Here is an 18,013-nt window from a genome sequence, read left to right on the forward strand (position 1 = left end):
CCCAGCACCCTGTTGCAGCTCCAGCCTGCTGCCAACGCACGCTGCTCTGCTTTGGCTGCTCAGCCCCATGTGCTCAGCACCAGCCAAGTCCTTCTTAATTTACTATAAGTAAATGACTTGCACACGCATGTCACTTGCTCATCCGTGGACATCCAGAGCCTCTGCCCCACAGGAGAGGTGCAGCCATGTAGCCAGGACGGAGGGTTTCGGTGCTCCCACCATCCTGAGTGAGCTCAGCTCAGCTCTGCTCTGCACCTCCCAGCCCTGCCACAGCTGGCTACTGGAAACCAGCAACTCCTTTGTCCGATGGCTCTATGGGAGGGAATGGGCAGGTCCTAGAAATGCCAAGAGAGACAGAAGGTGACATTCCCCACCCCCCAGCAAAACCGTGGCAGGTGCTGCTGGGCTGTCTGCATTTGAAAGGGAACATGGTGCGTGGCCAGGAGCAGCTGAGCCTGTTGGGCTGTGACAGGGGTGTCAGCAAGGGACTGAGCAGACCCACAGCGGTGGGGCAGAGGCTGACCCCCTCAGGCACGTGGAGGGGCTGTGGTCCCCTGACATCCCCTGTGCTGGTGGCTGCCTGGGGCTGCCCTGGAAAAAAAAAAAGGCAAAGCTGTTGTCTCAGCAGAATAGCGAGCTCATGTCTGGGCTCTGCTGCAGCCACATCGAGCCTTGGGGCTTTCTTGGGGCTTGCGACACCCCCCACCCTTGCAGGGAGCAAAGTTTTATTCTCATTTGGGTTTCTCTCACTTCAGGCTTTTGGTTTTTTTTATTTGTAGATCTTCTTGTTCCTCTGGATATGGAGATCTGTAGGAAGAAAACCCTCGGTGTGACCTGCAACCTTCTCGAACCATAAACTTTAGTACTGCTAATACTGACACACATGGACGGATCCTGGCATGACGTAAGGGGTGGAAAAAACACTTTGTCAAAAACAAAATGAAAACAAAAAAAATTGCCTTAAGTATAAAGTGCAGAACAGTCAATACATATCACTCAGTTAGGAGGGGGTGGCGTGTTCTCTTGGCTTGTTCACAAGCAGCCAGCAGCAAAATTGTGCCTAAGCTTGATATTTCTTTTTTAAAAAAAAAGAACATTAGTTATGAGATTTTTTATGTAGAACAAATAGCAATGCCTTTTGGTTTTTTTTAGCTTCTTTTGCATATGTTTTGTAAGCAACAAAAAGAATTTTTTTTTGTATAAAAAAAATGTCTTGTACCCCATGCTTTTCTGCTGCTGTTTCTATAGTTAACGTTGCATCTTTAGGATCAACCAGAATATTAAAATTGTATTAAGAGAGACTGGATATAAAGAGAGGAATTCTCAGATTCGGCTCTGAAAGCCACTAAAAGCGAATGTAGCCACAGCGAGGGGATGTTCTTCCTTGCCTGGCTTGTACCTTCCATTATAAAAAAAACAAACTCGTGCTGAATTCACCATCTCTTTGCTTTGGCCGCTTCTGATTTGAGAAAAGGAAGTTAAACAGCAAAGCAAGTAGCAGCAGTATCCCTCAGCGGTGCTCCCGCTCCCCCTGGGAGGTGACCGAGGTCCATCGAGGGTCTCTGCAAGATTTGCTTTACTGTCGGAGGATCCTGGAGGCCATGGTCCCACCTGGGAGAGGAGGTGCCCCACGGCTGTCCCAGAGCATCGTGATGGGGAGGACGAACTGCCGGGAGAGAGTGGGCCTTGGGGGGTGGAAGAGAACCGAGGGACTAGGGCGCTTCCAAGGTAAGCAACGAAGCCACACGGATGCAAGAGGAAAGCTGGGGCTGGAGGAAGGCACCTCTTGCCCACGCAAGAGCAAATGCCGCTGTCAGGGCAGCACTGAACAAAGAGGAACTGAACAAAGCTGGAGGAGTGGGAAGAGGCAGAGGCGGACAAAGCAAAGGCAGCAGCAGGACACCAAGCCCCCTGCCCCTGCAGCAGACGGACCCGCAGATGCTGGCAGCGGGAAGGGGAGGCATTGCTGCGCTCGCTCCAGCCCTCAGCAAGCCGCCACCGGCAGCAGGATCCCAGTCTTGACGCGGCTGCTCCCCGCACTGGAGCCACCACCATCGGCAGTGCAAGATGCTGCAGGCTTGGGGAGAGGGGTGGTGTCGCACGCCACCTTCGCCCGCTGTCCTATCTCCAAAGCGTCCTTGGAGGCAAACTGGGCTCGGCATGCTGCCTGGCATGCTGTGGGGACGCAGAGTGGCCGCTCTCACCTGAACGTGGGCTCCCCTCTCTGTGCTGGAAAGGAGGGGAGCAGCGAGCGCCCATCCTGTGGAAGATGCTCCAGCAGCCAAGCTGGGCCAACGATCCCTTTGCTCCAAGGGCTTCCCAGAGTCACTCCAGACCGCTCCAGTGTGCTCAGCGGGAGGAAGACCCCTGGCAGCCCCACCGCAAGGCAGGGTGCCCCAGAGATGTGGGATCAAACAAAGAGGTGCTTGGTGGTGCTGAGCTGCGGCAGCCATTCTGGAGTTGGCAATAGAAAAGCGTCCATTGGGAATTTATTCTTGTTTCTTCCTTCTCCTTCCCCTTCCGAAACATTTTGTCTGTGGTTCTTCCGAGCTGTGCCGGCGGACAGGGGATGTTACATCCCATGTCAGCGGTGTCAGTGGTGCTGTCGATGTGGGGCCGGCTGCTGCCCAGAGCTGCCTGGCAGAGCCCAGGCAGGCAGGATAGCTTGTGGGGCACAGGTACGGGCCTGGGGGTACGTGGGGATGGTGAGCACGGCAAGACCACCAGCCGCAGGGTCCATTTCCCCCCTCTGCTTCTCTGGCCTGTGCTCCTGGGGAAGCTGTGTTGTTTAGGCACAGGGAAAGGGAAGGACTGGCAAACAGGATTAGGTCCTGTGGCACTTCCTAGCAACCTCAGGCTTCGGCAGAACCTCCTGGTGCTCCTCTGTGCTTGTAGCTATACTTTGTACTCCAGCAAAGCCTGCGGGAAATGCTCAGGACATCGCTCATCTCCCACCTACACCGGGTACCGTGGGCTCGGCCCCTGTAGCATCTCAGAGAGGAGCCACTTCCAAGTGCCAGAGCTGTACGGGACCATCTCTCCCTGCTGCCCCTGGCATTGCCCTGGGGCTCTGCAACATCCAGCTGTAGCTCTGAGGCTTTTGGGTGCTTCTGGCTTTCCCTGCCCACAGCCCACCGCTCCCACCATTGCTTCTGTGTGGTGAGACCTGAGACCGCAGCAGGCTCCAGCTCTGTCCCCAGAAAGGCTTGGAAAGGTCAGTGGCTGTGGTCCCTGCAGCCCAGGAACACGTGTTCTTCTTGCCTGTGTCAACAGACATATTTCAGCCTAATTAGCTCGTCAGGTTATGACACTCTTCCCCTCCCTTGGGTTATTCTGCCTGCTTAAGCACTGAGCAGTGTGAGACGGATGAGGTTTTCCACCGTGTGTGACAGCCTTGCCCCTGTGGAGCTCCCCTGCAGCAAAAGCCATGTCTTCCTGAAGCATCCTGCTGGGTTGGGTCGTGCTTCAGATGCTGGAGCGAGTTTGGTTTTCGGGGATGGTAAAACACGCAGGGAGGGGGGCAGTGCCCCTCCATAGCCTGCCAGCTGGGCCCAGATGCTCAGACAGCCCCGACTGATGCTCTGGGGTAGGAACTGGGGACGCATCGGCTGCTCTCTGCAGCCTTAAGAGGCTGCTTCATCCCGCAAACATTTCTGCTTCATCAGCAGGATGGTGCTGGACCCAGCAGGGCGCTCGCTGCTTGGGGTTTTCTGCTGCCTCAGTGCTGCTGCCCCAGGACCAGGGAGGGATGGAGCAATGTCCCAGCCCTGGCAAGCTTGAAATGGTATAAAAAAATTTGAAAGTGCTTCCCCAACACTTCCATTTTGCAACAAGAATTTGAGTAGCAGTCGTACAACTGGATTTAAAGACAAGAGATTGTAGTCAACAAAAGTCCAGAAAGTCAGCAAAATTGGAAAATTGAGAAGATTTATGATTTGTTCAAAATTTTGCTGAACTCCTTCATCCCTTCCGAGTCCTGGCTGATGCTCTGCAGGCCAGGGGCGACTCCTGATGAGATGCAGCCTTTCCCGTCATCCCCAAGCCACCAGGCTTTGCAACAGAGATGGGGCTTTTCATCTGCATTGAGGTGATTTAGGTGCTGTTTACTCGACAACAAAACCAGCTGACTTCTGTGGCGAGGCTTGGATGAAGGTCCTTGAGCTTAAAGCCCCAGTGCCAGGGTTTGGAGGAGATCTTAGATCCTCCAGCAGGGAAGTGTGATGTCAGGGGCTGGTGGTGCTGTGCCCGGGAGCTGCCTCCATGCCACAGGGTGCTTTGGGTGCTGTCGTGCTTGCTGTGGGTGCCTCGGTGGCATCTCTGCTCTCCAGGTGCACAGGGAGCAATTTTGGAGTGCAGCAAGGAAAAAAATAACTTTGGCTTGCCCAGTGTGTTTGGCGCAGTGTGAATGTGGTGCCTGTAACCTGCTAGGGAAAGTGGCTTTTCTGAAAATGATCAGTCAGGTGCTGTCCCAAAATACCACCCTGAAATACCAGCCTGTTGCAATGAAACTCTCCTCTTCAGGTGTCACGGTCAGGGGGGGCCAGGGTCTGCGCCCTCCCCAGCCCCCGGCTCTGCTGACATTCAGCCCTGCAATCTTAAGGATCACTTTTCTCTCCAAACCGCTTCTCTTGTGTCCCTTGCACCAGTGCTTCTGCAAAGAGAGGTGTCGCGGCTGGGTGACGTGCTGCGGGGTGGCATTCAGCTTTCTGCTTCCTCTCTCAGCCTTGCATGCGTGGGGCCTCCTGGGCTGTGCGCCCCTCGTCGCTGGGGGCCACAGAGCCTCCACAAAGGGTCCTTCATCAGAGAGAGAATTGGCAGAGGGGCCGCCTTCCCCTGAGTGCATTGTCCTGTTTCTCCTTTCCCAGGCTGCAGTAGCTGAGCTGCATCGTGGTCAAACAGCAGAACTGGGGTCTGTGGTGCAAGGGACCTCCTCTTTCCCCCCTCCCGAGCTGCTCCCTGTCTCCCTGCACATCCTACCCGAGAGCTCTGCATGCCACCAGGTGCTGGGGAGTGTCTGGAATCCAGTTTATTAACAGTAAAAATTGCAGATTTTTGTTCGGGTTTTTTCCCCCCCCCCCTTCTTCACCTGCTTTTGCCCCAGAGCAAAACAGCTGCAGCCTCCCAGAGACTGCACCTTTATGGTCTCGTACCGGCCGCGCTCGGCATTGTCGGGAGGCGGTGGCAGTCTGCCTGCTCCCGCTGCCAGCGCCCCTGGGGAGCAAAATTCCAGCTAACCCCCTGCTTTGGCAGTTGCTCCCCTGCCTGCGACCCACTAGTCAGACCTACTGGCTTGAGTTCAGCTCCAGCTCTTTGCCAACATTTCCTCGGGCTCTCTGCTTGTACGGCTCGCGCTGGTGTCCTCTGGAGGTGTGCTGGCAGGAGGGACAGGACCTGGGACATCAGGGTCCCAGTCTGTGCCCCTCCTGCCTGTGCTGAGCGGCAGCCTGGGAGCAAGGGGTGCAGCAGTGGCTGGGCAGACGGTTTGCAGGCGTCGGGGCAGTTGATCTGGCTGTTGGGGGGCAGGTCCCTGCCAGCCCCCCATGGTGGGGTTGACTTGCTGCCCCATCCCTGTGCGCCGTCGCGCCAGGGCCAGGGATCTGGATGCTTTGCAGTTGGGGTTTTTGCCGTCTCCAGCAGCGAAGTGCAGAAGCACGATGTGAAACCTCCCCGGCTGTGGCTTCAGCGAGCCGGTTTCCCCCCTAGCCCCTCTGTCGGTGATGAGCCCGTTTCCTAGAGGTTTTGCACTCTCTGCCTGGTAGCAGTTGAGCAGGAAGGGCAGAAGCAGGCTGGGATTTCCCCAGGAGTCTACAATTTCAGGTTCAGTGCAGAAGCCGCTCTCAAAGGTCCTTTGTGTCTCATGCGTGTACCCAGTGAAGCCAGCAGAGCCTTTGGGCCCTGGACGCTTGCAGCGTGCTTCAGCGCATCCTCCCCGTGGGCAGGCAGGAGGCCCTTGAGAGACAGGAGGCTTCTGAAGCCCCCAGTCCCCTGCACCCCTGAGCTTTGGTGCCATGGGGAGGCTGCCAGCTCCAGTGCCTGTGGCCCTGTTGTGTGCTGTGCTGGTGACTGGGCCAGCTCCAGTTAAAGCGAGCCCCTGGTGTGGGGTTTGAGCAAAGAGCTGAGAATGGGGAGGTGAGGCAAAGCTGGCACTGGAGTTGGGCCAGGGCAAGCCATCAGCCCCCGAGGTGCAGCGCTGGCTAACCTGGAGCCAGCTGTGGCCGCTGGATTCCCCTGTTCCTGCTCGACACCAGCAATAGCAAGACCTGCTTTCCATATCACAAGCTTGCACAAGTTCTTTACCCTGTTAAATCCTATGCAACCCCCTCTCCTCTCCCCTGGGACTCTCCAGATCCCATCCCATCCCATTCTCTGTGCTCTTGCCCATGACAAGTTCCCACTGCCTGCTGCTCTCAGGGTCCAGCTTGATTTCTAGCAGCTCTGAAAGCATTTCAAGACTTGTGCCCTGGAGCTGGGCGGGTGGTGGGGTGGACGAGGGCTGAGATGGTGGGAACACTCCTTCCAGCTCATGCTGCAGGAGCTGAGCACTGAATTGGAGAAGGCAAGGCCTGGTCCTAGGGCTCCTCCATGCACCCTTCACCCTCCTGTGCCTTCTGCTCAACGCTTGGTGGCTCGCTGCCAGCACCCTTCATCTCACCCAGCACCCCTGAACGGAGATGCTGTGTCCCACCTTGTTGCTCCCGGGTTCTGTGGACTGTTTTGCTTATGCCTAAGCCTCAGGCTTGGCTTGGCTGCCCTTCCTTCAGCTGCCTCAAGCCTGACGGTGTGTTTCCCTTCCTCCTGTGCTCCCCAGTCTCTCCAGCACCTCTGAGCCATTTTCCTTCTCATGCAACCACCGTGGGTTTCTTCGTGGCTGGGGCAGAGCCTTGCCACCAGCTGCCCGGAGGTGGGAGGGTTTGGGAGGTGGACACTGCGGGTCAGTCCTGCGGCACAGCTGTCCTTGGGGCAGGCGGGGGGGGAACAGGGTGCTCGGTGCAGAGGTTCAATGATCTTCAGGGTGATGCCCCCCCTCTGGGGAGCCAGCAGCTGCAGTGCCTTTACCTGCGGGACTCCCGCGTGAGCCGAGCGTGGAGGTGGGCTCTGGGCAGGAGGGGGGTGCAGGCTGCAGGTGTCCTTTCTGCTGGACCTTCTGCGTCCATCCTGCATCCCACCCTCAGGGGCAAGAGGCAGCCCTGCCATGGGCCTCTGTGCTGGTATTTCTATTCCTCTTGCTTTTGTACGCCTCTTGCTCCTCAGGTCTTGCAATACCCACCCCGGTCCAGCCAAGCACCCACCACGGAATAAAATTTGTGCCCCGTTTCTTGGCACAGCGCAGCTGCCGGCACCAGTACGGGAGTGCAGAGGAGTTTGTGCTTCAAAATGGGGTGTCCTTTGCTGAAGAGCATCCCAGAGCCCCACATCCCTGGGCTGTGCCCGGGGGGACCGTGGAGCTCCCTGCAGCAGCGAGCTGGGAACGCCGCGATTCCCCCTTCCTGGTGCCACGTCTTCCCAAATCACTTGAAACCCACCAGCTTTTTTGAGGAAACCTGGTAACACGGGGCCTCTTGGGGAGGGAGGTAGCTGTGGGAAGCCGTGCACCCTCCAACCGGCGGTGCTTAATGTGTCGGGAGAGGAGAAAGAGGCACCTGGTGAAGCGGAGCAGGGATGACCCCAACCACATGCTTGGACCTCGTGGTCTGCAGAAATGACCCATTTTTATGGAGGGCTCCAGCTTGTTGGGGAAACAAAGTGTTACTGGGTTGCTCTTTCTATATATTTTTGTAGGACGGGGCGGGGGGTGGGAGAGCAGATGGGAGATGCCTGCGGAAGTTTATTTTTAACCCCGTAGAAAGTTTTGGGTTGTTTTTGGGTTTGGGTTTTTGGCCTTTAAAAAAATGGTCCTTGCTTTTGATGTTTATGCTGCCTACCTGTAAATCCAGATGTACTTAAGTGGCTGAAATCCTTGTTCTTAAATCAGATACACATTATAGTTTTGAACTATATATATAGTAAATATATATATATATATGCCTAACCCAGCAAAAAAAAAACATTAAAAAAATAAAGTATTTGGGGGTGGGGAAATGTGTTGTTCTTTGAAATGAATCACAATTGGGGGATAAAATTGTGTTTCTGAGTGCCTCAAGATATGAATTGTTTTCATTTTTTTAAATAATTTTATACAAGTGTCAAAACAGCTGGCTGGATTATTTGGAATTTTTAAATAATCCTAACTTTTTTAAAGTAGATTTTGAGAACTGTCCTGTATATAACAGTAATGTAGCAATAAATGTGACATTTTATAACAATATTACTTTTTTTCCCCATATCTGTTTTTCAGATGTTGTATACCTATGAATGAAAAGTTGTAATAAAGGTTTTACCTTGTACTAAAAAAAAAAAAAAAAAAAAACAACGACGAGACAGGTTTTCCGACACTGTCCACTCTCGCTGCTCCTGTGCTCTGGGCACAGGTCTTGCCCACCCAAAACCATGAACTCGTGCACTGCGAGTGCTTCTGACCCCCCTGCACGTGGCCTCTGGTGAGGGTCTCCAGCGCGCTGCCCATCACCGTGGGATTTGGGCACTTACCCCTGCTGTGCTCAGTGGGGTCCTTTACTGCCTCTGGGTGCTGCTCTCGTGGGGCAGGGTGCCTTTTAGCCCGGGTTACACGTGGCAGGGATCTCTTCTTAATTTTTATTGCTGGAAAAATGTGCGTTGAGAGTGCGGCCTCTGCCTGGCTGGAAGGAGGGGGTGTTGCAGCACGGCGGCTTGGGCAGCATCCAGTGAGGGTGGTACTGGCAGGGCGCAATTTGGAAATCGGGTCAAACTCACCCAGCCTGTACCAGGAGCCCAGCACAGACTGGTAATGCGGGAGACAACGTGGCAGAGCATTGACGAGGGTTTAAACCTTGCAAGAAGGGGCTGGATCCAGTACCAGGAGACAGCCCAGCCTCGTAGGTGCTCACCCTCCCAGACTCATCCATGGGGGGAGGCTCTGCCATGGCGGGGATGAATCATGTGGGATCTCCATCACCTTCTGCCAAGGGCTCAGCCCTGGCCACAGCATCTTCAAACCACTGCTGTGGGGCTGAATCATGTGGGGTCTCTCTCCATCACCTTCTGCCGAGGGCTCAGCCTCGGCCACAGCATCTTCACACCACTGTTGTGGGGCTGAATCATGTGGGATCTCTCGCCATCACCCTCTGCCGAGGGCTCAGCCTCGGCCACAGCATCTTCAAACCACTGCTGCGCTGTGCTGCCCGGCCAGGCTCTCCCTGCTCTCAGCCTCCAAGCTTCACCGCGCAGGTGTTGCCCCCCTCATCGGCAGGTATTCCCCCCCAAATCATCATAGCATCAGCCCTCGTGGTGGCTGGGTTAGCCCTCCACCAGCAGCTCGCTCAGTGCGTTAGAGACAAACTTTCGGGGGGAACCAGAGCTGCATCCAGGAGCACCGAGCCCTCGCGGATCCTCTGGGAGACCCTGGTTCTGAAGAGGAGATGCTGCCTGGGAGCATCCCTCCTTTCTCCCTTTTGTTGCCTGTGCTGCTGCAACTTGGGACTTGTCAGCATAGGGCTGAGCTGGAAAACCAGTCCAATAACTGGGCAGTGGCTCTGGCCACCAGTTGAATCTCCCTAAACCCTGGCTGCCCTTCTCTTGGCAGCGAGCAGCTCTGAGGCTGGGCACTGCCCTTCCCGAGCTGCACCGAGTTCATGGAATGAGGGTCCTTTCGATTCTGTGTCTCCTGGTCTGGGCTGACCCTCATCCTCTTCGCCTTCGCTGCCTTGATTTAAAGAATCAATTAGCAATATTCGAGTGAGCGGAGGTTATCTTTATTCGGCAGCGCTGGGTGCATGGGGGATCGCTCCACCAAAGTCATGCACCCCAAGGGGATTTTTCAGTCCCCTCTTTATACAAGCAACTCATACATATTCATTAATTTCCCATGAATTCATTTACATATTCATTACAATTCCAGGAAGTCATTTACATATCTCACTAAACTAGTGACCATGATTTAATTCCTTGTCTTTGCCACGTTGTATAAACAACAGGAACTTAGGACCAGATAGCCTTTTTAAAGGTGACAAATCCAAGGACTTAGCAATTAGTACATCCCTCATGTTAGCAAGAAGGGCCCTTGGATGTTTCCCAACTTTCAGATAAACGTAAGTACATCATCCTATAGATAAGTGATACATCATTCATCATTCACCCTCCCTTGCACCTCGGTGGCAGTGGCAGCCCAGCCGCAGGCAGCCCAGCGCTGCAGGATCCCGTGTCCCCCGGGATTTTCTGGAGGTTCACGAGGGGCTGAGTGGCCCCGGAGCGAGGCCTGGGGAATGTTGTGGGATTGGTGGTGGGTTTAGGACCCTCTGCTGAAAAAGCTGGCTCAAAACCCCCGGCCCTGCTGGGAGAGGCTGGGCCGCAGCCGGGAGGGTTTGCAGAGATACTGGGGGGCTCAGCGTGGGGGATGAGGGGCAGCCCCAGTGCCATGCGGGGCCAGTCCCACCCTCTGGGCTCCTGTCCCCCCTCCACCATGTGGACAGCTTGTCTGAGGGCTCCTGTCCCCCCACCACCATGGGGACAGCCTGTCTGAAGGTTCATGTCCCCTCTTCAGTGTAGGGACAGCCCGTCTGAAGGCTCCTGTCACCCCACCACCATGGGGACAGCCTCTCTGAGGGTTCCTGTCCCCCCTCCAGCACGGGGACAGCCCGTCTGAAGGTTCATGTCCCCTCTCCACCATGGGGACAGCCTGTCCCGGCTCCGGCCGGGGCCGCACGCCTGCGGGCCGAGGCGCGGGCGGGGCCGTTGCCATGGCAACGCCGCCCGGCTCAGGCAGCGCCGCGGGCACCCGGCCCAGCTCCCGGGGTCCTTCGAGGCGCGGCGGCGCGGCCGCGCGTGCGCAGCGGGGGTGACTTTGAGGGCGGCGGGATGCTGAGCAAGCTGGTGGGGCCGCGCTACGTGCAGCTGCTGCAGAACTGGTGAGGCCCGGGCCGGGCTGCGCCCCCCGCTGCGGCCTGCGCTGTCCCGTCCCCTCCCCCGGCCGCGGCCTGCAGCCCGCGCTGTGTCGTGTGTGTCGTCGCGTCCCCACTTCCCCGCCCGGTGCTGCTGTCGTGTCGTGTGTCGGCCCCCCCCCCCCCCCCGCCCGGCGCTGTCGTGTTGTCTCCGAGCCCCCCCCCCTCCCCGGAGCTGTCCGTCTCCCCCTGCCCTGTCCCCAGCCCCCCGCGCACTGAAGGGACATCCCGAGCTCCTTGCCACCCCCTGCGGCTGGTGCCCCCCCACCCGTGTCCCCGTGAGGGCCGCTGGCCCCGGGCTGGGGGGGGGGGGCCGCAGGGGTCCTCCCCCGTGCTCCGGCTGCTTGAGTGTGGCAGGCCAGGGCAGCCTGCAGGCCGAGTGAGGGGACACGGGCTGTCACAGTGGGATAGTTAAATAAGTGTCTTTTCTTACCTTGGCAATGCCCTTTTAAATAAAAGCATATTAGCCTCTTCCTGTTAAGTGTCTTGACCACTCTGGGCACTAATACTTTTCTCTGTGTGAGATTCAAGACATCTGCCGGGCATTTTTCTCGATGGCAATGACTTTCCCCGGTACCTCCTTCAGCACTTGCCCAACCTTTCCCAGTGGAGAATTAATGTCGTTTACCTGCACGTGTGTGTGTCTCTCTCTTTTTAGGACTCCCACCCTCATTACATGGGGTGGTGTAGCTGGTACTGGTTTAATATGGTTCACAGACTGGAAGCTGGTTCTTCAGTATGTTCCCTACATCAGTGGCAAGTTTAAAACTGAAGACTAAGCTTCCCTCTAATGGTAAGTTTTGTTTGTGCATCTCTTTGCTTAAGCGGTAGCATGACATTAATGTGTCCTCTTTGGCCAGGGCACAATCTTATTGTTGGTCCAAACCAGACCTGCTCAGTTTGATTGTTCAGGGCATTTTTTAGGGATTTGTTTTGTCGTTTTTTTTTCATCTGGCCTTACAGAGCACCAGGAGGATGCAAGAATATGTTTTTCAAGTGATTATTTTGCAAGCAATGGATTTTTCACCACTTTAATAGGTTCTTGAAGTTAAATCAGGTGTTCTGCAGTAATTTGGAACTTGGCCGGTCTGTTTACTTCTGTTCCCTTCCGTTCCTAGGTAGAACAGCTTCAAGCTCATGACTAGTTTTGTTGCTAGGCAAATTCAGACTCCTTTCTGTTCTTTGTAACTGTTATCAAAAGTTGAACGTTCAGAGCTGGTTGCTGTGTACCACAAATTAATTGGAAAATTGGCTTTCTCACAGTTTTTTTTCCCCCTTCTTTAATTGCATATGAAATGTGCTGTTCTGAATCTTCTATAAGACTGACCATCCACAGAGCTAGAGCAGCTGTTGGACAATACCTTGCTGGGCTTCTAAATGCGTATCTGTGTGGTAGGCAGGCTTAAAACTTTTTTATTCCTTGCCACAGATAGAAGGCAGTTTGGAAGATTTTTGCTTTGCATTAAAGGCTGCTGATGGGTAAAAGGTCCGGAGGAAACTGCATACATTTCAATACTTGTTTTTTCTGGTCAGAATAACAGTTACATTTAAATGCTGATAAAGTAAGATACTCGCCTTCAAGCTACACGGGATTTTATAGGGAAATTAGTGTGTCTGGAAGTCACAGAGCAAATTGTTAGTACTTTTGTAAGTCTCTTTTTCCAGAGATACTTGCTGCAGTTTAAACAATTTACTGTGTCTTCCCCATTTTCAAAATACATATCACACAGATCATTTGTGTAACCAAAGGATGAAAGAAACCTTTTGTGAAAGTCAGCTGCACTTGTAGCATCTGGAATGACTGTAGATGTTTACAGACCAGTCAGTGGAAAAGCTTTTGAGTTATGTAGAGGCAATTAAATTCTCTAGTAAGGGCTTTCTGTACTTAAAAATTGTCTTAGCCAGTAGTAAGTTGGATCAGGGATACATTCCTGAGAGCACAGCTTGTGTTCTGTGTTTTGAAGCAAGAGCTTTGTTGTGTCATTGTGCATAAATCATCTGGGAAGAGGCGTAGAGAAAAAGGATGTTTCTTTGGTGGCCTGTGATTTCTTCCAAAGAGACTATGGGCCTGCATGCCCGCGTTCTGCTGCGCCTGTACTAGCTTCTGTCACAGAAACTTCTTGCCTGGATACTGGAGGCTTTTGAAATCTGCCTGTTAGTGTTGGCTGCTGTAGCACTTTGCAGGAAGCACTGCTTAATGATTGCTTTGTGTTTATTGTAGGAAATTTATTGCTGGATAGAATGTTTTGGAGCCATCCGTCCGCTGAGATCCTGCTTTGAGGTGAACTTGAAATGCCCAGTACAGATTCTGCAACAGGTTGTGGTGTCCCCCTCTCTCCCATGAACAGCTGTGACCGCTTGATTGTGAACGAATTTAATTTTACTGACCAGCCTGTCTAGTACTTTTTTCCTCTGATCACTTTCACAGCAGATCTTTGTCCTAATGGGAGTTACTTATAAACCTGATGTACAAAATAAACCAAGTCAATGATATTTTGGGGTTTTTTGTGTTACCTTCGTAGTTCACATTCTTTAGACTAGACTCCTGGTTTGGGTTATGTCTTTTTTTGGATGTGTGCCTGAAGGAAGGCCTGCTGCGTGTTTGCGTCTTCCTGGGCAGGTTTCTCAGGCATCAGCCAGTGGCTGCTGGATTTGATGAGCCTTTTGTTTGTCCTCAGATCCTTGTTGCTCATCGCTGTTAATACTGCTGTAGTTCTTCATCTGTTCTTGGGGACGTGTTGATTTTAAGCTAATCGTTCCTAGATCGGTAGCAACTGTGGGCTCAAGTGTGCAACCAGTATCGCGGAATTTCGTGGTAATGCACATTCCTGAGGTTTGTTTCTTTTTAACATCAATCTGTGGACCGCGTAAACTGTCTGAATGGGTACACACCATTTTAAAGCAGTGTGCGCTGTCTGAAGAATGGCTAGCTTTTCTGACTTAATCTAGGGCTCAAGGAAGGCAGTCTGCAAACCCTGGGAGGTTTTCTGTCTACCAGGGTGAAAACCAGTGGTTTAGAGAGCTGCTCAGTTACTTTCTTAATGTGGGTTTTGAGTAGGAAAAGAGTATGTATCAATACTTTATAGGTGTAGTTATATTTGCCAACGTAAATTGGTGATGAAACAACCCACTACCAATACCCTTTAGATGAAAAAGTTTTTAGCTGTTAGGAAAAGGAAGTACAAGGATTATTTTTGATCTGGTCTCTGCATCTAAGTCACGGCAGATTACTTGGATTTAGGGGGGAGGGTGCATCCCTTTCTGCAAAGACCAGAATTTGCAAATAAACCTCTCTCTGTGTAAGAACAGGATCACTTGTTTTCTCTCTGTTTAGTGCCAAACTTCACCTTGTTATAATTTTCTGGTTGTAATAAAAGGTTTGAATCTCTTTAGGGAAAAATCTCAGTTGTAGCAGCTGTGGTGCTCGGGTGTCACCTTCAGGGCTGAAGGTTTCTGAGTGATGTTTCTATGGAAAACTCATGGAAAACTCTTGTAAAACCTGCCTAAACAGTGGCACTGTGCAGGATGCTTGAACTACTTTTTAGCAAAATAATTTCTTTAGCATTGCTTCAACAGCACCACCAATAATTAATTGGGGAGGGCAGGGAATATAATTTTCACGTGCAAAACTCACCTTGCTGCCCTGCTGTGTCCCATAAGATGGGACAAAAGCTTATGGCTGAATGGGATAAGCGTGCCATTTCCTCAGGCTGTCCCACTGCCCTGCTGCAGCAGTGGTCCTGAACTCCTGGCTGACTCCCAGGAAGTTTTTCTCGGTGGCAATGCTTGACAGCAACAGCCTTACGCTATTTATAGCGATATTGATCCATTTTCAGCCAAAGTACGCCTTGGAAGTGGTCATTATATTAGCTTGCGCTTGCATGTCATCAGGGTTGCGAGTTCAGAATCGAACAATTAGAGTCTCTGCTCTTACTTTCCTGTTTAACATGTCTAGACAGGATGGGCATAATATGCTGCTGCCTTTAGAAATGACCTAGTTTTGGCTTGTTCCTGTGGGGTGGGAGAGCCTCTCTGCTCGCATGGCTGAGAGCTTTTCAGGCCTTGAGCCGAGGGTCTGTCTGTGTTGCCTGTTCCTCTAGGGACCCTGATCTCATCTGGCTGCAGTCCTCGTTAGTGAGAGTTACCTTTAGTGAAGCCCCAGCGATAACATCGTGCACGGCAGATAAGATTAGAAGATACTTAAAGGAGAAAAACATGCCTAAAATACCAACCTGCACAGGCAGGCACTGCAAGAACCGTACAGGCTTTAGATTTGTTTGCCCTTTGGCGATTGTTTAGCTGCTTGTGTTTTCTGCAGCATTTCAAATGATAGCTTTGTCTCTAACGCTAGGATTAGTGTATAACTGATTTAATTTCTAGTATTTCTCCTTCCACAAGACCAAGCACACTTCAGAAATATGCTATTACAAGTATCTTGTGCATTCTTGGGCAAATTTCTGTTAAAATTCAGATAACTACTGTTCAAGCATCATGAGTGATCTTTCTCATTTTTAATATTGTAGCATTGCCTCTTTTCTGACAGTTAAATATTTTTCAGAATGAGCTAACCAAATGTCACATACATTTGTTAAAAGACAATGACCCGACAGAGAAGCTTCTCCTGCAAAACCTGGCGAGTTCCACTGGAGGGCACAGTGGCAGCTGAGCTCACAGGGCTTTGGATTTGCAGAAATCAAAAAGCATCTTCAACTCTGGGTTAACGATGTAACTTCAAACCCAACTCCAAGAAAAGGAAAGCTCGCATTCCTGCCTGCCGTTCTGGGGCATCTGTCCATGCTGGTACCTCCACTGTACTTTCATCAGGAGGGGTATGAGTGGAGATGGGACAGGGCAGTTGTCATTGCAACCACCTCAGCACTGTCCATCTGCTACATTCAGCCCTTGTCTGTCTCTTCTCCTGGACCAGCCTCAGATTATGCCCCTCTCCAGGGGCTGGTAGGTTGGGAACTCCCCAGTGAATCCTGCTCTGGAATAGGCTCCTCTCTTGGGCCTGGGATATGTGGCTGCGGAGTGGGAAGCTTTCAGCTGGTTACCTGCAGGGCTAAATTGGGGTGTTTCTCCTGTCAGGATATCCTGTGGCATGCTTCCATGGCTGACGACAACTGACCTGGGTGATTTTTGGATTATCTACTAGTTCTGGAACAACTTGGGCTTTCTGGCAGCTGTATGCGCTTTCAGCTGGTGGCAGTGTCTGCAAGTACCTTTGTGTCTGTACCTTGGGCTCAAGGGAGAGTTCCTACTCAAACATTTCATGTGGTCGTAGGCGAGTAAATGTTTTCCTTCTATAAGCTGTTGCTGAGCCAATTATCAGTGAAAACTGATTTTCGAACTCCTGCTACCCTGAGCTTGAGGTTCAGTGGATGTTTAAGAGGTCACCTTCTCCATTCCTACCCCACAACGGGATCCGCTCCCCAGCTTTTCCAGTTTATTCTTATTATTCTGCCATTGAGGCACATTTCACGGTCCCTCTACATCATCTGTTTCTGTGCTTGACTTCTCAGTTCATATGTCTGGAAAAAAAGAAATTCGCCTCCCCTCCTGCAATACAAGCCCAGTAATTCTTTCCCTTTTATGTATTTGAAGGCTATTATGAGATCTCAGCTGTTTTCTTGAGACTAAACAACCCTTTTCCATCACAGGTAATTTTGTAGACAGCCGATGATTTTCATCACTCTCCTCTTGGCTTGCTTCCAGTCACTCCCTGTCTTTCTCAGAATGCAGCATCCCAACGTGAATGGTGTCTTGCACGATCTCATTTCTTAGTGAAAGGTTTGCTCTTTTTGGGGGCTTTAATTTTTATTTAGCAAAAGAGGATTAAAAAGAAAATAGTGGTTCGTGTGAAAGAGAGGGCTACCAGGTTTCCATCCCTGGTGGCTTGGAGCAGGGGGGTGAGATATGGGCAGGACTCTGCTTCTGCTTTTGCTCCCAGGTGTAGTTGCCAGTGGGATTGAGGGGAACCCCGCAGCATGTGGGGGGTGCTGCAGTCTCGTCCTTACTGAGGTCTGCGCCCAGTTTGGCTGTTTGCTGTGCTCAACAAGAGCTAACTGCATCCCTCTCTGCCTCGCTTTGCCTTTAGAGGCTCATTTTTAATCAAGCTGTATTTCACTAGAAGTTTTTGGCTAAAATAGTATGAGTTTGGCTGGGTTACAAGGTGTTGGTTTTGGGGGTTTTTTTGGGGGTGTGTGTGTGTGGTTTTTTGGTTTTACAAAAAGGGAAAGTGGATTTACAAAAAATAATGTGCTTTTGAGCAATACTGGCAATTGGAACTTTTCTGACCTGTGTGTTCGAGATTGCAGGATATAACAGTGGTAGCAGAGCAAAGTATTTCATAAGTGTGAGCCCAGGAGACCAAGTTAAACACAAACCATCAAAACCAAAACAGAAAACAAGCGAGAGAGATGGAGTGCCTTCAGGGCAACAGAAAACTGTATTGATTAAATTAAAGACAAAATTCCCACCATCCCATATCTTAAATATAAAAATCTTCCTGTACAAAGCAAATGTAACCCAGCACCTACAGGCGCACCCAGCTCTTGGAAGTAGTTTTCAATTTGCACCCCAGAGTCTGTCCAACTTGCACCCTGTGCGTGGGGGCTCTGGGTTTTCTCCCACCCACGACACGTTGGCGTATCTTTCCTCGCACTCCCTGCTGTTTTCCAAATTTTGGAGCTTGGGACAAATGAGCAAGCCCTGTTTTAAAGAAAAAAATAAACCCGAACAAGTAAATACACCAACAGCTTATCGCACAGGTGAGGGCCGGAGGAAGCAGCGGAGGTTCAAATGGACTAAAGAAAAAGTTGGAAAAGCGGAGCGGTGCCTGTGGCCAGGATCCCTGGCATCGCCGCTGTTTGGAAGCCTGATGGTGATCGCTTTGGCACTGTTGGTCGGTGCAGGGTTCTTAAAAAAAATAATTACTATTATGTCATTCCTTCTTTGGGGGAAATTACAGACTCTGACATGCTTTGGCCACTCTGGTGTTT

General features: G+C 51.9%; 2 protein-coding genes across 16 annotated transcripts in view; both read left to right on the forward strand.

Moving 5' to 3' along the window:
- Nucleotides 1-8,305, forward strand: part of TCF3 (transcription factor 3) — an 80,198-nt gene extending 71,893 nt beyond the window's left edge. For all 15 annotated transcript variants that reach the window (XM_056338323.1, XM_056338325.1, XM_056338324.1 and 12 more), the window contains exon 20: nucleotides 780-8,305. The gene's annotated coding sequence lies outside the window, so the exon portion shown is untranslated. The remainder of the gene's footprint in view (nucleotides 1-779) is intronic.
- Nucleotides 8,306-10,875: 2,570 nt separating this feature from the next.
- Nucleotides 10,876-13,505, forward strand: LOC130149074 (cytochrome b-c1 complex subunit 10). Its single transcript, XM_056338347.1, has 3 exons — nucleotides 10,876-10,979; nucleotides 11,671-11,805; nucleotides 13,234-13,505. Exons 1-2 carry the CDS (start codon nucleotides 10,930-10,932, stop codon nucleotides 11,789-11,791), a joined length of 171 nt encoding a protein of 56 aa, XP_056194322.1. The 5' UTR covers nucleotides 10,876-10,929; the 3' UTR covers nucleotides 11,792-11,805; nucleotides 13,234-13,505.
- The last annotated feature ends 4,508 nt before the right edge of the window (nucleotides 13,506-18,013 follow it).

This window comes from Falco biarmicus, chromosome 4 (assembly GCF_023638135.1).
Source record: "Falco biarmicus isolate bFalBia1 chromosome 4, bFalBia1.pri, whole genome shotgun sequence".
In the NCBI taxonomy this organism is placed as follows: Eukaryota; Metazoa; Chordata; class Aves; order Falconiformes; family Falconidae; genus Falco; species Falco biarmicus.